The sequence below is a fragment of the Acanthaster planci genome, linkage group LG10 (genome assembly GCF_054643075.1).
Source record: "Acanthaster planci isolate LZ-2023a linkage group LG10, COTS_SCS, whole genome shotgun sequence".
Lineage (NCBI taxonomy): Eukaryota > Metazoa > Echinodermata > Asteroidea > Valvatida > Acanthasteridae > Acanthaster > Acanthaster planci.
Genome location: NC_141786.1, coordinates 2,887,348 through 2,910,274, shown reverse-complemented (window position 1 = coordinate 2,910,274; position 22,927 = coordinate 2,887,348). Strand labels below are relative to the sequence as shown.

Genomic DNA, 22,927 nt, shown 5'->3' with positions numbered 1-22,927 from the left:
GTTCAGAGCTGAATTTTGTTCCAGACGAGTTAGTTCCTGAACTTAATCCAGTTTCAGATTGTGGGATCATCAAGTTCCCGTATTTGCGACGGCCATCACGCCCTCGCCGTCACGGTTTCGTCTCGAGCCCGGTCATTCTTATTGGACGTGGTATTCGTCGCCGTTGCAACTTATTTTTGCACCGCCAAGGACTGGACTGTTTTTCGCCACCTGTGGAGTCCAGCATCCTTCACTGTAGTGCCTTGCCAAGTGCTCGCCCGTAAGAACACCTTGTTTATATGAGATATTCTTTATCATTGTAAACTCAGTTTCTGGGTCCAATCAGCATTTTCTTTATTTTCTTTTACATGCTTTCTTTTTCTTTTCTTTTAATTTTCATTAAATCATACTTGTTTAGTTGTGCCACATATCAGTGTGATCTTGTTTGACTTCTTTGTTGCATCGGAGAAAATTCTATCTTCAGAATTATAACTAAATAGTTTGCAGTTGTCGGAAAGTAACACAGTGTCAACATAAATTACACCTTTTCTTTCCTTTTTTTTAATGTGTTATCGACTTCACTTTCATCATTTTATCGTGGCAACCAGATCACATATTATGATTAAATATTGCTCTCGCTCCCGTTCAGTTGTTTGTTTTTTCTGTTATAGCTTCATTTATTAACAGCATTGGGCAGTTGGGTAGAGTGCCAAAGATAAACACTACAATTTGATATGTCGACATGTGCGATAACAGCAGGGCAGGGGAAAAAAGGCAAAAAAGGAATCAAAACTAGACTTGAAGTGAAAGTTGCGCGTATTCCGTACCTGATCAAACAGCAGTTGTGTTAACCGGGGTCACCAGGACAGATGGCAGTGAAATGCACTCGAGTTTGTTTATTCTTTAGTCACACTCACGCCACGAGACAGTTACAATCATAAGGACATCACAGGCGTAATTCTGATCAATCCGCTCTGCATTTTGAGATACTCTTGGAACAGACAGTAATTTGGTCCACTCTTCCCGTTTACACAGAAACCTTAAAGTTTATTAGGACTGATAGGCATGGGTGTCGCCAGTTCAATCGGGGGTATTAATGACATTAACAGGTAATGAACTCTACTGTGATTCAGCACAACATTTTTACTATGATCCGCAGCTAACTTTTCTTTTATTCAGTGTGACTATATAAATCAAACTTTCAAAAAACAAAACCCAAAAATGTACAGATAGGCGTACAGAGAAGTGAGCTATGAAGGCAAACGCGTACATGCATGCAGTGCACGTTGTTCGACCCTTGAGGATCCTATGCTCAACACGGACTTGGCGAATTGAAGGCATCATCAAACCGGGCACCCTGCACTCAGTATATTATTTGACATTGTGAGAAACCGAATCCGAATATTATGAACATAAACTAATAGACAATAGCAACTAGGTGCCTCTGGATCATGGGCAATCAGTGTAAAACAAAATTGGAACTTCTATACATAAATTAAGTCGAATTTGCTATATAAGAAATTCTGAGAAAAAAAGTGCATATACTGACGAGACATTTACTCACTCAAAACTATACTTCACTAAATTTTAACAAAACGCGGCACAAAACAAATATTGGCAAATGGAGAATTTAAATTTGTTAAATTATCAATTTACATCTACATGTACATAAATACTCTCTTCAATGAGTAATTCTGTTGGTTGGCTCCTCATCAAGCCGTTTTGTCTTCTTTCCGCTTTAAAAAGGTGTGGGTTGGTGGACACTATACATGAGACCAAACTGACTCTCCCCGCTCTTGATTCTTTGGCAAACCCGTCTACGGCGTTACATACCTAGTGGTGTAGCCTTTAGGAGGGGGGATGCTGACTCCCTGTGGGAACTCTGGCCCCCTTCTTGCCTCCTTCCCCCCGAGAAGAGCCCGGCACAAGGCTCCCAACAAATTTTGGCTTCGCCTCCGTCTCTGGCATTCGTCTCTGACATTGAATGCGCTGGCATATAGGCCGCACTATCTTGTGAAAACACTTCAACCGTTTGGACGACAGCTTATAGATCGATGTTTTGGTCTAGAGCAAACGAGCAAGAAAACGCAAGGTGGGGATGAAAATCAGGCGAAGCTGGAGACGGAGAGGAAGCCATGTTCCATCAACTTCCATGCCCCCCCCTCCGCTGATTCCATGAAGTTGCAAAACGGTTCATGTGACAAATCGCCCTTTGCCTAGAAAGTGAGTTGCGGTTTATAACGAAAATGTGAATCTCGAATAGCCAACTCATCAAAGCACTTCGTCTGTTCTGAAGGAAAACGACTCGCCGCTTTTAGTTTTAAAGTTTGCTATATCAGTCGACGTGCTTTCAAGTCTTGAAACATTGCAGAAGCTACCGGTAAAGCAACCGACATCAATCGAATTCAGATATAATGGTCCCCAAACCCTGAAACTGCCAAAACTGGTTTGAGGCAGATCACCACCTAGTGAAAACTCCTTTGTTTGCCATGTTGAGGTTTGTTGAGGCTGCCAGGCCATTGGGAATCCTAGATTTTTCCACAATTTTTATCAAAGGGAGCTTATTTTCTATTTTCCTGGGCGCGTCGACGAAAAAAAATTCAATATTTACATATTATTTTGTCCACATTGCCTACTCACTGCTTCACTGGCATGCGTGACAAAATAATGCCTGACTCCATAACGCAACCGATCCAATCAATAGTCTTTACATAAGCCGTAACTATTCGACTGTAGTTATCTGGTCTGTGGGTTGGATCCATTTGGCTGCGACAACAACGGTACGGGTTTTGCCTTTTGGTGTGTTTTAATTAACACAATTAACACTGTATACTCTATGCTTGTGTGCCGTGAGCCTGTGAACAAATTGGCAAGCTTGCTCGGATGGGATTTAAACCCACGACCACCTGCTTATTAGTGCCACTTGACCATTATTTATACCCAGCAAGAAATGAGACCAAGGGGTACCCCCCCAACATGTCCAATCCCTATACACATTCCAGACTATTGTTACTTAACACATCCCCCCCCCCCAAGATGTCTGAAAGGAATTCCCCAGATTCCTGCGAGACAATGACCAACACAAAGCAGGGGGGGTTCTCTCCGTCTCATACCTTGCTGCATATGCCATTATTAAGCTTGCCGGAGTTGGTTGGCTAAATTGCCTTGTGCACTTTCTGGTTTTACGGTAAATTCTCTACAGCCCCTGACCATGCAAGTCAAAAACATATGGCTGTGTTTCTGGTGAAAAAAATCATTAACCAAAGCCCCACAAATCGTTTTTTTTAATTTCTTTCTTTCTCAAATTTATTAATTTACGTGGAATACAAATGCACTCAATTCACCAAGGACGCATTGTCATGTAATTCGTTCCGAGCCTTTGAGTTTGATCGCATCTGTGCCACCAATTTCAGACCAGCTTTCGCAAAGTGCCACATCTTGTGTGGAGTACTTGTTCCGTGTCCTTCATGGAAAAGCTTGGAAAACATTTGACTGAAACTATCTGACTGTAGGTATGTGCGTATGAATAGGTTGCAGACAAGTCGACGCAGGACGTGGCTGCTGCAACCCATCGACATTTTGTCGATCTTTCAGCTGAATGTATTTGTTTGGTTTATTCAGGTTCAGATGAAGAAAGAAATGGCTACGATTTTATGTAGGCCCAATGGAAAGCTAAGTCTTGGTTAATATGAACGAACTTAGCTGTTCTTGAAACCCTTCGAGGCTCACTTTTAACTGGAATTACAACGATTTATGCGGCTTCCACTTGTTTTGCAGAAAGCGTTACAGCGGCATACGTTGGTTAATTTTAACGGTTTAAGCACCAAACTACTCGTTAATAATTTAACTCTCTTTTAATGGTGAAATTGACATGATTGGTTAAGTCTTACGACAGGACGAGCCATTTCCCAATCCTTATAAGTCCCAACAGGAGCACGTGCTATAACCTCAATGATGTGTGCAAGTGGAGCGATACATGCACCCATTAGTCTATTCACGCCAGGCGCGGCTCCTGTGCGCCGCGCGCGAATGGTTAAGTAGGCTATATAGTGCAGTGCATACCCAGAAAAAAATTGCCAAAACATTGCCATATGTAACGCTGGATATAAATTATCACTAACATGCCAGAATCAGTGAGCCAAATCTTTCATAAATCAATCTGTCCTCCCCACAGCCTAGAACTGTATGAGAGCAGAACCACCTCCACCAGCCAACGGTTAATTAAAAAACAAAAGCTGTTTAGGGTCATGATTATGAATCCTGGAGACTCCCTTCACAAAAGAGAAGCAAGTCGATACCCTAAAAAATGTCAGATCTGAAATGGGTCAGAGTGAATCGAGTGTCTGATTCCGAAGACGACGTGCTATTTAGATTTTAATACAGACCTTCCACGTGCACATTTGTGTCTCAGTAAACACTATTTCAAAGGGTAGGCCTATTTTACTGCCCTTTTGGTATCATGCTAATGTATATTTCCATATTCATGAGCAAGAGTGTGATGTCATCTCAGGAAGAAAGCCTCATTAGGCCTGTTCACTGAAATATTCATAGTTATGCTAACATATGCACGAATGGCCTTGGCGGCGAAAAGTGTGAGCGGGCCATTGAAAACGTACAGGGGTGCGATTTGATCATCCTCTGTCAGGTTTTCTGGCTTTGTTACGTTTTTCTCTGAAAATGTCATTAAATCGTTTTTGCTATAAAACAGCACGAAAGGAGACCTGCTTAGATGCGGCAATCTCGTGCGCACAGAAAATATCACGATAAAAAGTCTTTTAAAGGAGCACTAAAATCCCACTTAGATTAAATACCAATAGAAAAAAAACGATTTAATGGGATTTCTGAAGAAAAAAATGAACAAAACCAGAAAACTTGAGAGAAAATGACCAAAATCGCTCCCCTGTACGTTTTCAATGGCCCGCTCACGCTTCTTGACGCCAAGGCTATTCGTATGCATACGTGCATAATTATGAAGTTTTTAGTTAAAAGGTCTATAGGTTTGTACTTTAAAAAAGTCCTATGTTTTGTAGATCTCGCTGGATTTAATTTTCTCTTCTCTTCTAATTTAATGTTTATGTGCACAGTGATCAGCAAGCTTCAATCCCTTTGTCAGAAATGTTTTTAGTTCAATTCCCGATCAAGTTGAACAGAAAAACCCATGTCTTCCCCGGGATGACATCACAGCAAGGGCACCCTCAGTCGTCTAGAAAAGCATGGATATTTTTAACAGTTTTAAAAAGTGCACTTTGCGAAGTGGCAGAGAAATTGTTTTTGAGAAAAATCCATTGCTGCAACACTTTAAATTGGAGGAGCTCTTGTAAAACATATCATTTTCAGTGCCGCGTACTCTGATTGAATGACTGCGCTATCTCGTTATATGTCACGTTCACCAACCACATGCCGTTCGCCTTGAACTTGTTCATTTTGGCGTCGTGTCCCCTTAGTCCCACATTATGAACTATAATCGTACCATTATGCTTTTTATTCCAATTATCTTTGTAATAGATCAGCGCGTGGGGGAAAAACGCTAGGGGAAGGGGCCTGACATCCACATGCTCCGGTATATCATTGTGCATCATGTAATTTAGAACACCTTGATCAGAAGGGGGCCGCTTCTTCTCCGCTATAATTGAAATCCATTTTCTGACAAACCTCAGGGTCCTGTTCGTCGGTCGAAAGTACCCAAGGCCGGCACAGTGCAGCGATCTTTTGGGCAGTCTCTTTGGGTACGGGGACCGCTCGTCCACGAAAGACATGTCGAAGTTCCCGTGGAAGTATTCGAAGGGGTCGCGGAACCAGAAGGTGTCGGCGTCGATGAAGAGGACTTCTTGGCCCCTCTCCAGCAGACTCAGGATGTAGTAGTGGCGCCGGTTCACCAACTTGTTGTAGGGCACGGAGAATACCATCAGTTTCCCGGAACTGGCATCTCCGAAGTTGCTGAACACCATGTGGATTGCCGGGTCGTCCCGCGTCGTCTCGCACAGGTACTGGTAGGCCGAGGCGTCCTCCGCCATGATGGTGGTGTTGACGCAGACTCCAGCCTTTCTGATGCTGGCCAGCATGTTCAGCGTCATGTCAACGTAGCCAGTATTGGTGTTCGTCAGGAGAACGACGTTGGGCCTCCCCTCGATATCTGACAGGCTGCAGCCGGACACTCGCCCCACAATGGGCGGGGTCGTTGTGGTCAGTTCTTCGTGTTGGATCAGATTTACGGCTTGACTGACGTTTTTGCCCACAAAATAGTCTGCGCACAAATACAAACATTCCAAATCACCCGACAGTTTATTCCAGTAATAGACAGTAGGCCTACTGCACTAGGGTAGATCCGCTGGAAACTACCCCCCTCCCAAAAAAGAGGAGATTTTTAAAAACAATAATAAGAGAACCGGGATTTTTTTATCTATTTCATTTAGTCTCTTAACAAGCCCCAGAATGCACCCTCACCCTAGGAAAAGCCATGAAGAAAATTTCAATTATTTTGACCCCACATTTTTACAAAAGTGCTGTCATCACCACACGCACACACATCCACCCCAACACCCCATCCACAAACACACACAGAGGAAAAGACGGTTCTGGACCCACCCTTGGTACCACGTTTTTCTTTGTAACGTTTTTAATGAGATTTGTCTTTTTCCTACTTTTTAAAACAATTTTATTAATTAAACGGAAGCGTATCCGGTTCGTGTTACGTCAGTTTAGTTTAAACCACACCCCCTGCGCAGGCACTGCACATAGAAATACATACAATGATCGCCGTTTACATGGAACCATGGAACCGGAAGTTAACACAACGTTTACAGGGAACCATGGAACCGGAAGTTAACACACAACTTCAGCGATCATCCAATGGGAGCCTGAAAATCGTGGCACGTCCGCCTTTGTGACGAAGTCGCTTACAAATCAGATAAGGGCCACTTGCAAACAATTTTTTCGAGTTACTATCTCGGCGCGTAGTATCTCGCCGCGGCGAAATAGTAACTCGCAACAGTGAGATAGCTTTTCACAAGTGGCGTTTATATGCTTCCGTACCAGTATTTCAAAAGAGTTTTGAGGGTGCCTACCGGTAGTGTCCTTTTTTATGTTTTCTTCTTCCATTGTGAATGAAACCAAATCCCTTTATACAACCCAAATACCTTCTTTTCGCATCGCGTACCGTTAAGGTAGGCCTCAGTCAAGTTGGTCGAGACCATAATTTTCCTTCGTGCCCACTAGTCCACTAATTCAAACCTCGTTCAAAACAGTATAAAATCGGCGTTGTTCATGGCCCATTAACATGCAATACCAACAGTCCTGGGGTTTCTGAAACACAAAGTCATTTATTGTCTTGTCCCTAATCTTTCCATTTCTTTTCAATTTTCTATGGGTTAACCGATTACATTTTAATTTTTTCTTCAAAACAAAATCACCCTTCGAAAAGTGGTTTTTCCAAAGTCTGCTAGCAGCCTTTTTTCAAGTGGCAACCCTTAACTGTCTCTGGCACTTAGGGCATTTTCAACCGTATTTTATTAGCCATTCTGCTCTCAGATGACAGCCCAAAGACCCAGGGAGTTGATCCTGGCAAAGATTTACACAAGCTCAACACTTCAGGGGTCCAACAATCTCCTTTTTTCATGAGATACCATGAGGCACTGGTAAGCTGGCCAGAAATTCTCACTTGAATTTAGTAGAATGCACCCTTCGAGACTGCGAACCATCCCCACTAGTGCGCATGTGCATACATGTAAGCCGTGTTCACAGGCTAGCCCCTTTGAATCGAAAGCGAGGCGATCCCTGTACTCTGGTTTTTTTTCTAAAAACTTATGTATGGGAACAAAGATGACACAATATACGCTCAAATTGTAGAAACCACCGTTGAGCTCCTGGGGGTGGTTCCAATGTATGAATAAAAACTCAGGTGAGATTCATTGTCTCAATGAAAAATACTTTTCAATGTCAGGCCTTATATCAAATGATCAGGACCTAGTGGTGTAAATTTATGCCAGCATTGGGGGAAGGGGATTGGAATAGGGGGAGGAGAGTTCCTACCAAGGACATTTGATAAGGGGTGGGGGCTGATACCATTTGATGTACATTTGATACATTTGATGCACAGATGTACATATTTATGTATTGCATTCATGCAGAATCTTACACCAGAACAGCATATTTATGGGGATGTTTATTGCCACCCTTTTTTGAGTGATGTTGACAACATTTCAGTTGGAAGGTCCCAAAAGTCTCCACAATCCGCTTCAGTTTTTAGCTTACCACGAAAAAAGTGGGGGGGAGGGAAGATGATTCAATAGCTCATACCCCTCCCATGGCGGGTGGCTAAGTACCCCCATCACCCGGGATTTACCCTCATGTAATACTCCTTCCCATTTCAGAGTACTCACTCAACAACGTGGAGACGGGGAACACGACCCAAAAAGGGACATCTCGTTCAAAACGATCATTGACGGTCTACTAGTACATCTACACCTGTTACAATTATGAAGATCGACTTACATCTGAGGAATAAGATAAGGCAAACGGCTTGCCCCGCAAACATGGCTTTCACTGCGCTTTTCAGGTTCATCTCTTCTGCTTCAATCAACTGCAAAAGTAATAAGTTGATACAACGATGGACAAATGGTTTATTTAGCTGAGTGAAAAAGTTCTTGTCTTTGATCGGGGAGGGGTCGCCCCTTCTTTCTTTCTAAAGTGGTAGACGGATAGTCATGAGTGTTTCGTCTAAAATAATTGTCGCCATTTATATCAGAATACTTTATTTCTACCGTGAAATGCCAAAATGAAAAAAAATGAAAAGAGGTGACTAAGGAAAACCTGACGCGGACAAGGACAGGGAGTTTTTTACTCGGCAATAGTTTGAGCTTTTAGGTTCGACTGACCGCTACGTCACTGTGCCCTTAAGTAATTAATTGATTAGTAAATTAATGCATTGCTTCTACGACTCGATTTTGTCTAAACAATGACTTTATCTTTATCAACAAAAAATCTCCAAATCACTTTTTGTAGGTCAAAGCTTTCCCCGCCTGTTTCATTAAAAAATCGTTCGGATTAATGCAAGGCCCAGGCAAATTCATTTCAAATTGAATGCTCTTTTTTTCCAACATTCAAACAGCAACAAAATGCCATTCGATTTCGTTGGAGAACAGGTGTTGCAACTGGCTGTCTAGTTCACACTATTTGACCTATAATGTGAAGCAGATTACAACATTGATCATTGATCCGCTGTAAGTTTAAAAGGAAGAAAATTGCAAGTCTGTTCTTTAATTAAGAGCAGCATGTTGTCAAAAAGAGGTGTAAGATTCATTAACATTTCAGTCAGAGAAGTAATACGGTATTATATTCTTGGATCACAAAAATAAAACATTAACTAACCATGCGTCTGTAATATAGCATATTCACAGATGCTTGGCTTTAGGATCGGGTTATACATGTATTTAATTTTTAGTAGGATATTGAAAGTATTTTAGGACCAATAAACTGGAACAATAGGGGAGTGAAGTATACACTAGATTATGGCGTGCCCTTGCAGTTGCAGCTGTGTTCCAAGCAGTGAGCTTGCTAAACAATCACTTCTCTTTTAAAGGAAAACAAATTGCAGATGTGCGTGTGCTAATAATAACGTTTTACAGAGCGACGCTGCATATTGACTGAAAGCCCACGACCTGACGCCATGGTTAAAGTTAAATAATCGACAACAACGGAAAATTTTAAAAATTGACTTCGAGAAACGAAGTTGGGCCATTGTAATGTGCACAGGCTGTGTCCAAAGCGAGCTTCATGGAGCTACGGCTAGGTATATTGTCTGCGCGTCTCCAAGTATTTCCAATGGATTGAAGAACTATAAAAAAATATATATATTATAAAATGGAAGTGGAAGGCGCGTGCAAGGAATTTATTTTGCACCGCACCAGGTAGGCCCTAAGGCCTACATCTGTCTGATATTCCGGACAGAAAGGTGTTGGGACTTCCGAATTCTGAAGTGTATTCTGGAATGTGTGTGCTCATAATTAGTTATTTACACAGTAACTCTGCACTATTTTACGGTTACTATTACAACTTTCAGTTTCGTCAATTGGAGGTTCGTGGATATTGAAAGCTTATAGGAAATATTATGCTAGCCCAAAAAACCCATTATTTAAGTGGTTGATGTGGTCTGTCATGGGTCGACATGATCCACCAAGGCCCACAGTGTTTAATGGCCTAGCAATGGGTGTTGAGAGCATATCAGAACTTCAGGTTAAACGATATTTTGTCGAGAAATCTAAATAACTGAGCGCAGAACTTAATGTTAGTCTTATTACGGTGCTTTGTTTGTTTTCTTGTTTTCTTTTTTTTTTAATTTGTCTCGAAGATCTTCAGCCTGTGTGCCTAAGTGGCCGACATCGGAGATCAAATCAGATCCCAACTCTTATTTTGCCTCGCATTTTGAGACAGCTAGTGGTACTTAGTGTTGACTGACCGTGGGTTCTAACCTCACGGTAATTTGTAAGCACGTTTGTTGTTGATGAGTGAATTATATGGCCATACTGGTGTTTTAAAGCGAGACCGTAGTGTTTGTACTGCATACTGCAACGATAGCGTTGAATTCAATACAGTGCAAATGCTTTGCAGGTGTCAAATTTCAACTACCAAAACAAGGATTAGTGTTAGTTCGTGAAAACGAAAATGCACGGAAACGCGCTGGAGTGCCACATCCCACCGGGTGCTACTTCGTGAAAACGAAACCCACTCAGTTCTCTAAGATGCGCACAAATGAGATCACCTAGCACACAACTGAGTGTTACTTCGTGGTGTCAGTGACGAAAGAATTCGAAGTTTTCCTGAAGTTTTCAGGAGTGGGGTGTGGTGGAGAGAGGTTTGAAGGTCTTAGATTTGCTGACGGTTTTTGGCTAGATTTTTTTCTCTTCCCGACCGGACGCGTTGGCATACCGACGTTACCATGGAGCTCTATGACCTAACTCAACACCGATTCCGTTTATCCCGCATAATCTTACGGCCTTGCAAGTGTGAGAATTCAGTGACTCAGGAACGAAAGAAAAATATAGTTGAAAAGTACACGAAATTATTGTAAAGTTTATCATTGAAACCGAGGTCTATCAGTCATAACATCGCCAGGAAATGTTGGCATTCACGGTATGTATCCCCAGTTTTAAATGTACTGCCGGTATACATGCATGAACCACATGAACTTGACTTGTACACCAGCTCTCCGACGCATTGTACACAGGTAAATGTACATCCACATTTACGTCGGTGCGCGCGTGTAACAGGCCAATGGACGCCTCTTCCTTGAATGGATCGGTTTTGTGCATGTAAAACACGCGGCTCTTGCTGCGCAGAAGTGTCTAAGATAACTCAAGAAAGTTGAACAAAAAAATCTAGCCAGGTAAAACGTATTGTATTGTGTAGTTGAGATTCTGCCTTGTCGCATGCAGTGTCTTACTGTTCTGGGAAAACTTCTAAAATTGAGCAATTCATTAGGAAAAAGACCAAGAGGTCGATGGAAGTGGAAATATTTTATCATCTTAGCAACCACTTTGGGGCTAAGTTTCATTTTCATGTAGCATTTTTATTCACCGTTCTGTGGTGTTATATTCGGTTTAAGCCTTCTAGAGCACATACAAAGAGTTTTGATGTGATCTTTTGTTAAATTTCTGCAAACGAAGTCTTCAAAAGGAGAAGGCTCACCCATGGAGGAAGGACACAGAAGGACTTTGAACTGCCCGGGCTACAACATCTGGCCAATTACCGCTTTTTGTCATGCCTGGTACATCCATAACCAGAACGCAGCGAATGCTTGCTGCGCACCACCTGTTTCACAACCATTAGCCCCCTTTGTACTCCATGATCATCGCCGCAATTTTTCGCTGGTAATCTGCTAAATTAATTACGTCGTGATTACTTCATCGGGAAATTTGTTGTTCAATTTTGAATATTTAAATATTATGTTAATGTTGTAAAAATCCCTATAAAATCAACCGTGGCCCCCCACAAAATTCTGCTTGCAGCTAGTGGCAGAGTATAATTTGCTCTTCAATGCATCTCTGCAGGACAAATCACGCGACCCTTACTTCCGGTCGAACACCAGAAAAAGGGCCTATTGTTTGGTTATAGGTATCAATTTATTTTCAATGGCGTTAGTCTGTTGGGGTATAGTATTCTTCAAATCATCTACTGATGACGTCACGTAATAGTTGAGCGCTCTCGAGGGACAGGTGAAAAGGTCTGCAAAATGAATTTTGAATAGTTGTCCGTGGCGAAGTTTGTCGGAATTGGCTGAAAATTGATGTGGATGGTGATCTTTACAAAGTTAACCCATGTGTGAAATTTGGGGCCGATGACGTCATCAAGTGCATAACTGGCTTACCTGTTCACACAAATGAGGTGCCGACGACAAACACACCTTACTGTATTTGCTTACTCGAAAATCCCATTGTTCTTTGCACTATGTATTGGCTTCTATGCTGGTGACCACGTTACGTCTGCCAATAACAAAGACCTCGTGCAGTGCAGAGGCACACTCGGGGATGTGAAACAAGTAAGTGGCGCTGCAGTCGGATCTCTGTATGGAACGCCAAATCGTAAAACGTGGCGCTGAAGCACTGATCTCTATACACTTGGAAAAATTCCATTATATTGAAAAGCCTAAGACGGCCGCGCAGTTGCTTCAATTTGCAGAGCAGAGCTGCCTATCCAGTGTATAGAGATCAGGGCTCTGAAGTTAGGCCACTTAAACCTTTATGGAACGCCAAAAGACCAAAGTGTTTGAAATCAGATTAAACCTATTCAGTGCTTTGTTTTCGATGAGCACAATGTTCACTTGTATTGTAATATCTGATTGGGTCGAAACCTTGCAAGTAGCTAGGAAGGGATTTGTTATAGACGACCATTGACTTGATGTATATAGTAATGACGTCAAGAGATGACAACGTGGCATTAAAGGTGCACTCTTCAAAGCACTGTATCTCGTGAAGTACGTGTCCAATTGGTTTCAACCTTGCAGATATCTTGAAAGGGGAGTGCTTTGGACAAAAATTTACACCATATGATGATGACTTCGTCATGTGACAAGTCACGTAACATTAAAGGTGCATTCTTCACTTGAAGCACTATAATTCGTGAAGTACATACATGTCCGATTGGGTTCAGTTCTTACAGATATCTACAAAGGAAAGTGCTTTAGACGAAGTTTAACTGATGTGATGATGACGTCATAATGTGACAAGTCACGTGACAACATAGGCGCACTCGTCTTTCAAGCCCTATAGCACTTAAAGTATATGTCTGATTTGGTTCAAAACTTGAATCTATATGGACATGATGAAATCATTACGCCATAAGGTTTGTGCAGTAGATTAGTTCCCCAAACTAAAATTTACAAAAGAATGTGATAAAGCCATCTTATATGTCAATTTATTTCTATCAGACATTAACAAGAACCGGAATATCTCGCTGGGAAAAATTTGTCAGCCCGGTCAATCCTCCCCACAAGTCATGTCTCACTTTTACAGCCCAAACCAAACAGAAGACATGTACTAATGGTGGACGTACGCAGTCGGGAAAACAAAATCCACCATTTTTATTCCAGCCTTGTTAAGTCAGCGTCATTACGCCAATACTGAAAGCTGTTGGACTGAAACTGTAAGGTTCCCTTGACGTTAGCACTAGCTTTCTGAGGCAAAGTTCGGTGATGGCTTCAAACAAACATTCATGCGTATAAACGTTTTCAGTACGAACGAAGGCCTATAGTTGACCGGTGACAATTCAAATTTGTGCCGAAAGTAATTCTCCACTACGCTAGCCTTCCAGCGTTGAAACTGTACTCAGTTCCTTTGTTTGCGTTTGCTTTCGACAAATCGTACACATTATTAGAATAGCCGTTCAACTCATTCAAAATGGTCCAAAAAAGGAGCACAAAGACGTATGTAAACTACAAAAAAACCAGTGCAGCGATTTTGACAAAAACCAAAACAGACCAGACCAAACCAAACCAACCCAAACAAAACACGGTTATACACAGACTCAAAGATCTGCACGAATGTAGGCGTGTTCTAATGGACATGGACATCATTTTGCTGAAACTGGCCGAGTAAGTCTAAATTGATGCCATTTTTTTCAGACGGTGGCACAACGATTATGCTGAAGTCAATTCGCTCACATAAACGACCAGATGCTACCTGCTGATGCATGACTGCAGGCGTAGTCGTACGAAAAACGTATCACTTCATCTCCTGCCTAGTCAGAACGATCTTTTCAACACATATGCATCGAGGCTACCGATCCATGCATGCTGTTGCTTTGTCGCCACTGTTTCTTCCATTCTGACGACATGGGCAATTGTTTTACAACACAAAGTTCGGTCTGCTGTGGTCTTCCACAGCTGAGACAATCTCAATTGTGACGTGTTGTCAGTGAGGCCCATGTTGGGCTCCTAAGCGGTGAATTTCTTTGTAATATAGCAGCACATTGCCACGCAGGCTATTCTAACTGCTTCGTGCACGTTCACTTTTGATCTACATTCAAATTTTCTTCAGCGTAATAATCTGAATTATTGGTCTTTCATAAGAAAAGAGGCTTTTAAAAAAATTCACAAAAATATCTTCTCACTCACCCAATTGGAATCTTTTCTGTCGTAATCACGAACCAAGTCCTGATAGCTACCTGTTGAGACTATCAAGCACTCGGTAGTGGCTGTGACAGTAGATAGTTTTACTACGTCACAAGCACGCCCTTTGCTAGTCAGTGGTTGGCAAAACTATGGCTCGCCGTGAGAACAAAAACACAAAAATTCACAAAGTGCTGAAAAGGTCGTTCAAATATTGAAATACTGAGTAAAAGATAATCCTTCTAAATACGAAGTAAAATGTCTCCCGTTTTAACATCAACTTTGACCACTCCTTCAAAATGCGGCCAAATGTTTGTAAACGAAAGCACCATACTGTATTCTGCTTTTATACACTACTGCAGTCATCAACAAGCGTGTGTAAAAGTATTCCTGGGGCCGGCTTTCACCACTGTATGGTGATTTCTCTGTCTTTGCAACATTGTCGCGCCCCAAAAAAAAGAAAAACGATGTGTGACGAGTGTTTATCTCCAAAACTACGGAACTATATGTGTGCATAACGTTCAGTTTACAGGCCTTTCTTCTAAACGCAGGCCGCCATTTTGTATGAACGGCCCAAATTGGCACAGATTTCACCAATGGTTGACAACAAAATGTTGCCTAATAAAGCATTTTTTGATTGACGACTGTTAAAATGGGAAGCGTTTACATTTAGTACTGGATTTATTAGCTAAGAATGCAATATTTTCACCAATTTGTTAAGACTTTGTATTTTTTCCTTTTGTTTTGCATGCGCGGCCCGCCGTCATAGTTTCGCCAACCACGGATGTGCAGTTGCACTTGTTCAAATAGAAAAGGAAATGTCTCCGGGGCTTTTTCATTGGCCTATGTGACCTTACACATGTCATCATATATCAATTGGCAGCCACACACTCCATAGGCCTTTTCACTGATGAATTCATAATGTACGCATACATGCTCACACATTGCCTTGGCAGCAAGGGCCATTGAAAACGTATAGGGGTTCTAATTTTGATAATTTTCCCTTAGGTTTTCTGGCTTTGTTCGGTTGTCTTCTTCAGAAAATCCCATGAAATCGTTTTTTACTATTATAGTTTCTAATCTAATATCGTGCGCACGAGCCTTGGTCAAGGCGGTCGTCATTCGTCGCAACGTAGCGCTAGCGCAGCGCGCACTAGCCGCTCGCTGACCAATACGTCCCGGTTCTGCTGATTTGCATATTCTTAGGCCGCGCGAGGTCGCTCTTTGCCTTGGTTTTGGCGCAATGGGTGCGTTCGATTAGCCCTCCTGAATACACTAGTGTCACACGCCAGGGAACCTCGAAAAGAGGCTAATCGAACACTGCAGAGTATTTGCATAGGCATTCTGGGAAAAAGGTCAAGTCCCCGCCACGTTCCATTATGTCCATTCTCGAACAGTCCATCCGTGACGTCATTATACTTGGGCAACCTCCAGAGACCCGCTCGCCAGCTGGGGTAGTGGTGGCTGACACCTGGGCAGGCATGAAGATCACGTGATGGACGCTCTTCTGTAAGTTTGACTTACACGTGTAAGCTAATCTAACACACCCAATGTACTGTGCCGTCGCACCCCTCCGACGAACGCGAGGGCGCCCTCCTCCGCGACGCGCGATGGTCGATACGCGAACGGCAAGTACCGGAGAGTCCCTGAGCGGCTAGGGACGAGTCCGGGACGGAAGTATACTGTCCCCCAAGAAAGTTCAATGATCTCTGGTCTTTGTTGAGATGATGCCTAATTTGATTGGCCAAAACTGAGTGACGCAACCCGGACAGAACTGACTTGAAATAAACTTCGTCTGGACACCTGACTTATATACAACAATCAAAGTGGCTGGTCCATTTATCAACGCTCCTTCAATCACACTCAACCAATACACCGGTAGAAGGCGCTATTGACGGGGAAATGTGTGATTATACCTGACTGGACTTCGCCCAGAGCAGCGAACACCGCAATTAATTGTGTGCATCCAGTGCCGAATCAAGGACTTTAACAAGTTTACGCGGGGTTTATTGTCAGGGCTGCGATACACGCTACTCACGTCACGAGATAGCAATCCGCCCTTGCAAGCAAGCTCCTGTCAGGAACCGCATTGCACCACCAATTAGCCCCTCAACCCACCGAACCCCTCAACGACACACGTAGCCTCTCGTCAAGGCCTTCGTGGCTGTGTGTGTGTGCAACTGCAAAGCGACTGGACAGGATACCGGGCGAGTGGCGCAGCCACGAGACCTTTTCATTTGATTTTGAGGTTTTTGTGGTGAATTATTCATAAGCTTTCTGATCATGTATTATTCATAAATTTCATGTAAAAAGTTGAACCAGATGAGTCTCTAAAAAAACCGGCCTCAACTCGAAACTTACGCAATGTTTCCATCTGGTTTTTCATGAGGGCAATAAGCGGCGAGATGACAACTATGATATGCTTGTTGGTGGGGGATGGTTCTGACGTTGGAGTAACACTAGCAGTTCATTGAGGCCGAATGGTCAAAGCAAAACGGCAGTGCTTGAAATGTGGAGCTCTTACCATATTCCGTGGGTAAAGACAAAAAACGGCACGCCCGCGTACAGATTCTTGAATAGCCTAACGATGCAACGGTTTAAACTCGGCAAGGTGAAATTATCCAGCAGCATATTCTAAAGAACTGTCCAAATACTGCTCTGACAACTGACCTGCACTCACGGCCGCCGACACCGTTGACACGCTCTCTATCTTTCGTATACTTTCAATTTGCATAATAGGTTAATGTATGCTGACCCCCTCGCTTATGATTGCTTGGAAAATACAAAGAAAAACTTAAGAATTCCTGACAAGTTCGAAAAGGCCCTCGTGCTGAGCCGCTCGTGTATGTGGTCTCCTCTCCAATCGCTTTGCGGTTATACACATACAGCCACGAAGGCCTTGAAGAAAGGCTACGACACACGCAACACTTGAGACTTGGGCATATGCACACTAGGTTAGGTGACTTTAACCCTTGCACAGGATTTTCGACCCTTACCTCAGGACTAGCCCTCGACTCAGAACAACTGAATCTTGCCTGCACGCCCGTTTTATAGCTTCGCAAGCCGGCCACTGCTGCAACTACGCGCACGCGCGCGCTACCTGTGACCAAGCAGTGACTTCCGTTAACCAATCGCCTGTCTTAACAGGTTGTACTACACCAAATACGCGCCCATAGAAAACAGTGCAAAATCGTACCGAAATAGCGCCGCCTGTTGACCCTCGTGAAGAGGTTGGCCTCCGTTTCTTTTACTGGAAATTGAAGATTATGGCCAGAAGATCACTTTTCGTTTCAATATCATGGGGGTTAGCCACGAAAATCTATTTTTATTCGCGTTTCAAGGAAGACACCCCCAAAACAGCAGTAAAACTAGGCGCTTATTTCTGAATGTAGCCACCTGCCTCTGTCCAAAATAGTGAACTTTGTGAAAGAAATACCCCGAACTGGAAACTTTCAGTCCCAAATGCGGGATTTATAGAAATATTTCTATGATGCCTTCTGGTCATGGCATGTCTTATTGTAGAAACCCCGTGGGATCACAAAATATTAATGAGCTCGCGCGCAGAACTACAACCACTTGGTGGAATGCACCCTTAACACACAGCTATGCGCGCCTAACATCTGCCCTTGTTACTGCGCAGAGCGCCATTTGTAACTTCGCACCGCACCTACTGATTAGCGCCCTCTGTCACGTCATAATATGCAGGCATGTACGTACGCAGGTACGTGTTAGGTCAGCGAGCGGCTAGTTCGCGCTGCGCTACGCTGCGACGAATGACGAACATCTTGACCAAGGCTACGTGCGCACAGGAAAAATCACGATTGTAAAGTCTTTTTACAGAGTACTAAAAGTGGTTCTGGGTACCTTCTGGTTCTTATCAGAATTTATACTCACAAAACATAGAGATATGTTGAATTGTGCTGCTGCAAAGCCATCACCTTTGCTTGCTTTGATTTGTGTACAAAAAGTACTGTTGACGCTCATGGCGCAACCACGCAAATAGGCCAGAAATACGTCCGCCGAGCTCATTATTAAAAGTTATAAACTAAAAGTATTCTATATTAAAGAGTACTGAGAGCCATGAAACTGTGGAATTGAAGACATAATGGCAAAGAGCCTTTGGCCCGGACGGTGGGCTTCCAATTCTGAGCAATTTGGATGCAATCGGGTCCGAAAGTGGCACTAAGTTAAATTCTCGGTAGAGGGAGTGGCCTCTCCTGGCGAGTCTAATTAACATATAATTATTTTTGTTAAGTCCAAATTCCACGACTACTTATCATATCCTACCCCTGAACATGCTGAAAAGCCTGGTTTAGTCATTTTACAGCCAGGGCCTCCCCTAGCCAGAATAAATGCAAAAAACCCAGACGGCCTTGAGCCAGCCTCCAGGCAATTCCCATAGGACTGTGTACTAATGGTTCCCTTGTGCACAACCTAATGGGCTGTTCACAAAACGGTGCCTGGGGCAGGCAGTGGAATGTTCTTTATCAGTGACAGCTGTCTGGAACTTGTCAGAGGCCTCTGTCGGCTGTCTTTGAAGTGTTTTTTTGTTGGGGGGGTGTGGGGGTGTTATGGCTTGGCTGGCGCGTAGCGAGGCCCCCCTTCAAATCCGGATAGCCTGGGGAAACAGCCCCCCGCGGTACTGTGATGTACTTTTGGTGGGTTTTGGTGGTTTGTAAGATCTGTAGAGGCTATGGGACAACCTCTGAAGCATTAATATACCTTCAGGACGGACTCAGGGCTCTGCAAACCTGAAAAATGCAATGGACTCAACGAAAGAGTCCGTCCCCGTAACCGTGTAGGTTTGACCTTGGAAGGCGTCGCAGGTTTTAACGTTTTGCAGAGGGATGAAACTTTTACGTAACCCAGTACTTGTTTTAAGAACTGTAATAAATCAGTAACTTACAGTATCATGCAATTTAAATTTCCCACCGCTGGAGCATGGGTGTAGCCCGTGTGGAACGTCACGAGCTGTTAATAAGAGTACACGTGTACTGGTATTAATAAATTGAACTATGATGTCCAACTTCCCATTGTCATGCCGTGTGGCACTTCGATCACGGCGCTTTAGACAATTTAACTTACAAAGTTCAAGATTTAATTGATGTATAGACCAGGTAGCTTATCATTTCTTAACAAACAAATGGTGTTCCACTCTTACTCCGTATCAAAGAACCGCCAAGCCATAAATAAAACACAAGGCAGAAACGAAAATCCCAGCCACAGGGACCGGGAGGCCTGTATGGGGAAGGAAGTGGGTAAGGTAAAATCCACGTGGTTTGATCACTCCAAGTTGGGACGAACGTGGCTGACGAAGCATGAGCGACGCATGCTGCTGATCAGCTCACTCGCATTGACCTAATAAACCCGTGGAGCTGAATGGCCAATGAATTGGGCGGGCTGCCCCCCGCAAATGATTGGAAATCTCTAGATCTTCGTTGTGGCTCATTGCTAAACCCCATTTCGCCTGGACGCTACTATTACACGACAGGCGCCCTTCGAATTTCAACACACAATCTACACTCAGCACAAACATGTTTTCTTTTTTCCTAGAGTATAATGAATGTTATCGCTTAGGTCGATAAAATGTCTTGTATTATGTGATATTTTGGTGACGTGTTAATTGAAGCTCACGTTACTTGTCCTATAATTTACTTGGTAAGTAACTCTTTGCATATGAATATGAACAAAACAGTATAGGAGACGGTCAAAGATCGGTCAGTGAGTACATGTACTTCTTGATCTTGTTTGTGATATTGAAGTGTTATGATGTTTAAGGACATTGCCGTTCACTTTTAAGTATCCTATGTAAGCAACGATACACATGTGTGCTATACTCTGTGAATGTGCTGTACATGTAAAGTGTGTTTATAGATACAGGTTGATCACTGGAAGCTCTCATTATTCTGTTATTTCAGGCAATGGGGGTTTTGTCACTCCGGGATCTATATTGTAAGGATGCCTGTGACAGTTGCTTGTCACCAAAAAATCAAGGCTACAATTATCCTGCCAAGACTGTCTTCGTCTTTCAAGTTGTGCGTGTCCCGTGCCGGTGCTCGTTCCGTTTCACAATGGGACTGGGCCTCCTTGTGGCGTCCCACTACAATAATGAAGCAAACGCGTTTACTTCAGTGCAATTGCTAAAAATTTCATTTGCAACTGATGACGCCGTCGGAGTAAGACGTACGCTCACGGGGCTCCCGTATATTCAAGCTCACTCGATCGAGAAAAGCCTGCAATGCCGCTTTACAACACGGTGGAAAAAGACTGGCGCAAGTGCATCTCCTGCCGGACAAATGCCCATGGCCTGCCGAAGAGATGATTCTGACGACTCCAGTGAAAAAGATGGTGGCACCAGCTCCCAGGAGTTCATCGTGTTTGTCAGGTCTACGCTGGCAAAACTGGTGGAAGGTCAGAAACAGCTAGAGGCCAGGCTAGCCGCATCCATTGAGTTCAACATAGAATTATCGTTGTTAACAATAAAGGTGATTGATTTGTTAACAAGATTACGCTTTTCCAAATTAAGGAAATACTTGGAAGGTTTCTCCCCTCTCTCCATCAAACGAGTCTTCGACCCAATAAGCATACCCCCCATTTTAGATTTGCGGAGCACAACAAGCTGCATTTGCTCATCGGAGAGAGCCTCCGTTTTACCCAGATCAATCACTCTCTTCTAAACAAAAGACACACGGTTCGGCTCCTTTGGGGGAGTTGTGATGGCCCCCGTTGGTACCCCATTGGTTCTGGACTTGAAACAAGAAAAACGAAAACCTATTTAGTGTACAAAAAGTACTGATGACGCCCAGCGCTGATGACGCTATAGCAACAGCGCCCTCTGTTGTCCAAAAGTAGTTTATTCATTAAAATAGTCGAGTATACAGTCTCGTAATATTGCCTGTCTAAAAAACTTCATATCCTGGAACGTTACTGATCTGAGTGTGAAGGGTCGCACACACTGCATGCTTTGTGTCTTAATATAGCGTTGGTGCATAGGCCTATTGGCCGGCAAAGGGCACCACTGATCCACCACAGGGTGCAGGCCAATAAATAGGCCTAGAACTTCTCGAGCTGGCCAAATCCCAATTTGCACTTCGTGACAGGTTTTAAATAGGCGACCAACACGAATGCCAGATTGTGTCTGAGTGAGAATTGGGAGACATCGGTGCCTGAAAACGGTCTAGGCATCGAGTTTTCACTTGGTGAGGGATTTCGCCACTGCTTTTTAGGGGCGACCTTGCGTAGAAAAAATCTTGAAAAGTCATTCGTTAATGAATGGCAATTCGAAAATAAAATAAAAAATTGTTCATGAGTTTTATTTTGATGCTCGTCTCAGTATTTTTCCTGATTCTTTTGAAGTTCTCAGACAGTTGCCACTGTTGGCTATTGCAATTCACTTCCTGGGCTGCACCCTGCTTGCATAATATCACGTTTGCCGGTCTGGCTGGTCAGCTACGCACCTATAACTCAGAAAAAATGTCTGATGCTTCGATGCCGGGTAGCGGTCAGCGTTGCAGTAGCCGGTCATTTCTCGAAGAATACGGGCGATTCACAATAGTGCGCCACCAAGAGTTTGCAACACGTTGGCCAATCATAACGCACGAAATTTGTCGACCCTTTCCAAACGCGCATTGGGTCGACAAATTTCGCGCATTGTGATTGGCCAACGCGTTGCAAACTCTTGATGGCGCACTATTGTGAAACGGCCGTATCGTACTCGTAAAACGCGCCTTTCAATGTGCGCGTCAACACTTGCGCACTCGTGGCGTATCCGCCAAAATCTCTCCGGGAGCGATTTTGATGGCCGGACGCAACGCACACGACGTGTGGTATGTTAACTTTTATGGAGTCGAGTTTTGTGTCCGTGAAAGTGAAACGCATGGAGAGCCGCCCTTATGGTTAATAATTACGTCATGAATAGTAGCCGGGGTTACAAACTTTAACATATGGCATATTCAGGGTGGCCAGGGTCGCCACAAGACGCAGGTTTTGAGCCATGCATGGGGGCATGTTTTTATTAATTCGATTTTTCAAGACTTTTCGCTCATTTGAAAGCGCCGTTTCTAAAGCGTTAATGATTTCAATTAACCAAAGTAAAAAAGTCCCTCCCCGGTTTGGGCCCAGGAGGGACTTTGATCCACCCCCGCACTCCTAGCTCCTTTGAATAATCTGCCATGGTTCTAATGATATGGGCGTTAAGCCCCGGTAGATGGCGGTACAATCTTCCCCTCGCGCCTGTTTCACCCAGGGGGGGGGGATTGAACTGCCCCACGTTTTCGTGGTGAGAAAAAAAATAAGGGGGATTGTGAAAACTTTTTCGGACTTCCCAACAAACAAGATATAGGCCTATTC

General features: G+C 43.4%; 1 protein-coding gene across 1 annotated transcript; it reads right to left on the bottom strand.

The window, feature by feature from the left end:
- Positions 1-1,119: 1,119 nt before the first annotated feature.
- LOC110984310 (uncharacterized) lies at positions 1,120-14,665 on the bottom strand. Its single transcript, XM_087142795.1, has 3 exons — positions 14,585-14,665; positions 8,470-8,557; positions 1,120-6,223 (listed from the first exon to the last, which is right to left on the bottom strand). Exons 2-3 carry the CDS (start codon positions 8,537-8,539, stop codon positions 5,313-5,315), a joined length of 981 nt encoding a protein of 326 aa, XP_086998921.1. The 5' UTR covers positions 8,540-8,557; positions 14,585-14,665; the 3' UTR covers positions 1,120-5,312.
- Positions 14,666-22,927: the final 8,262 nt, after the last annotated feature.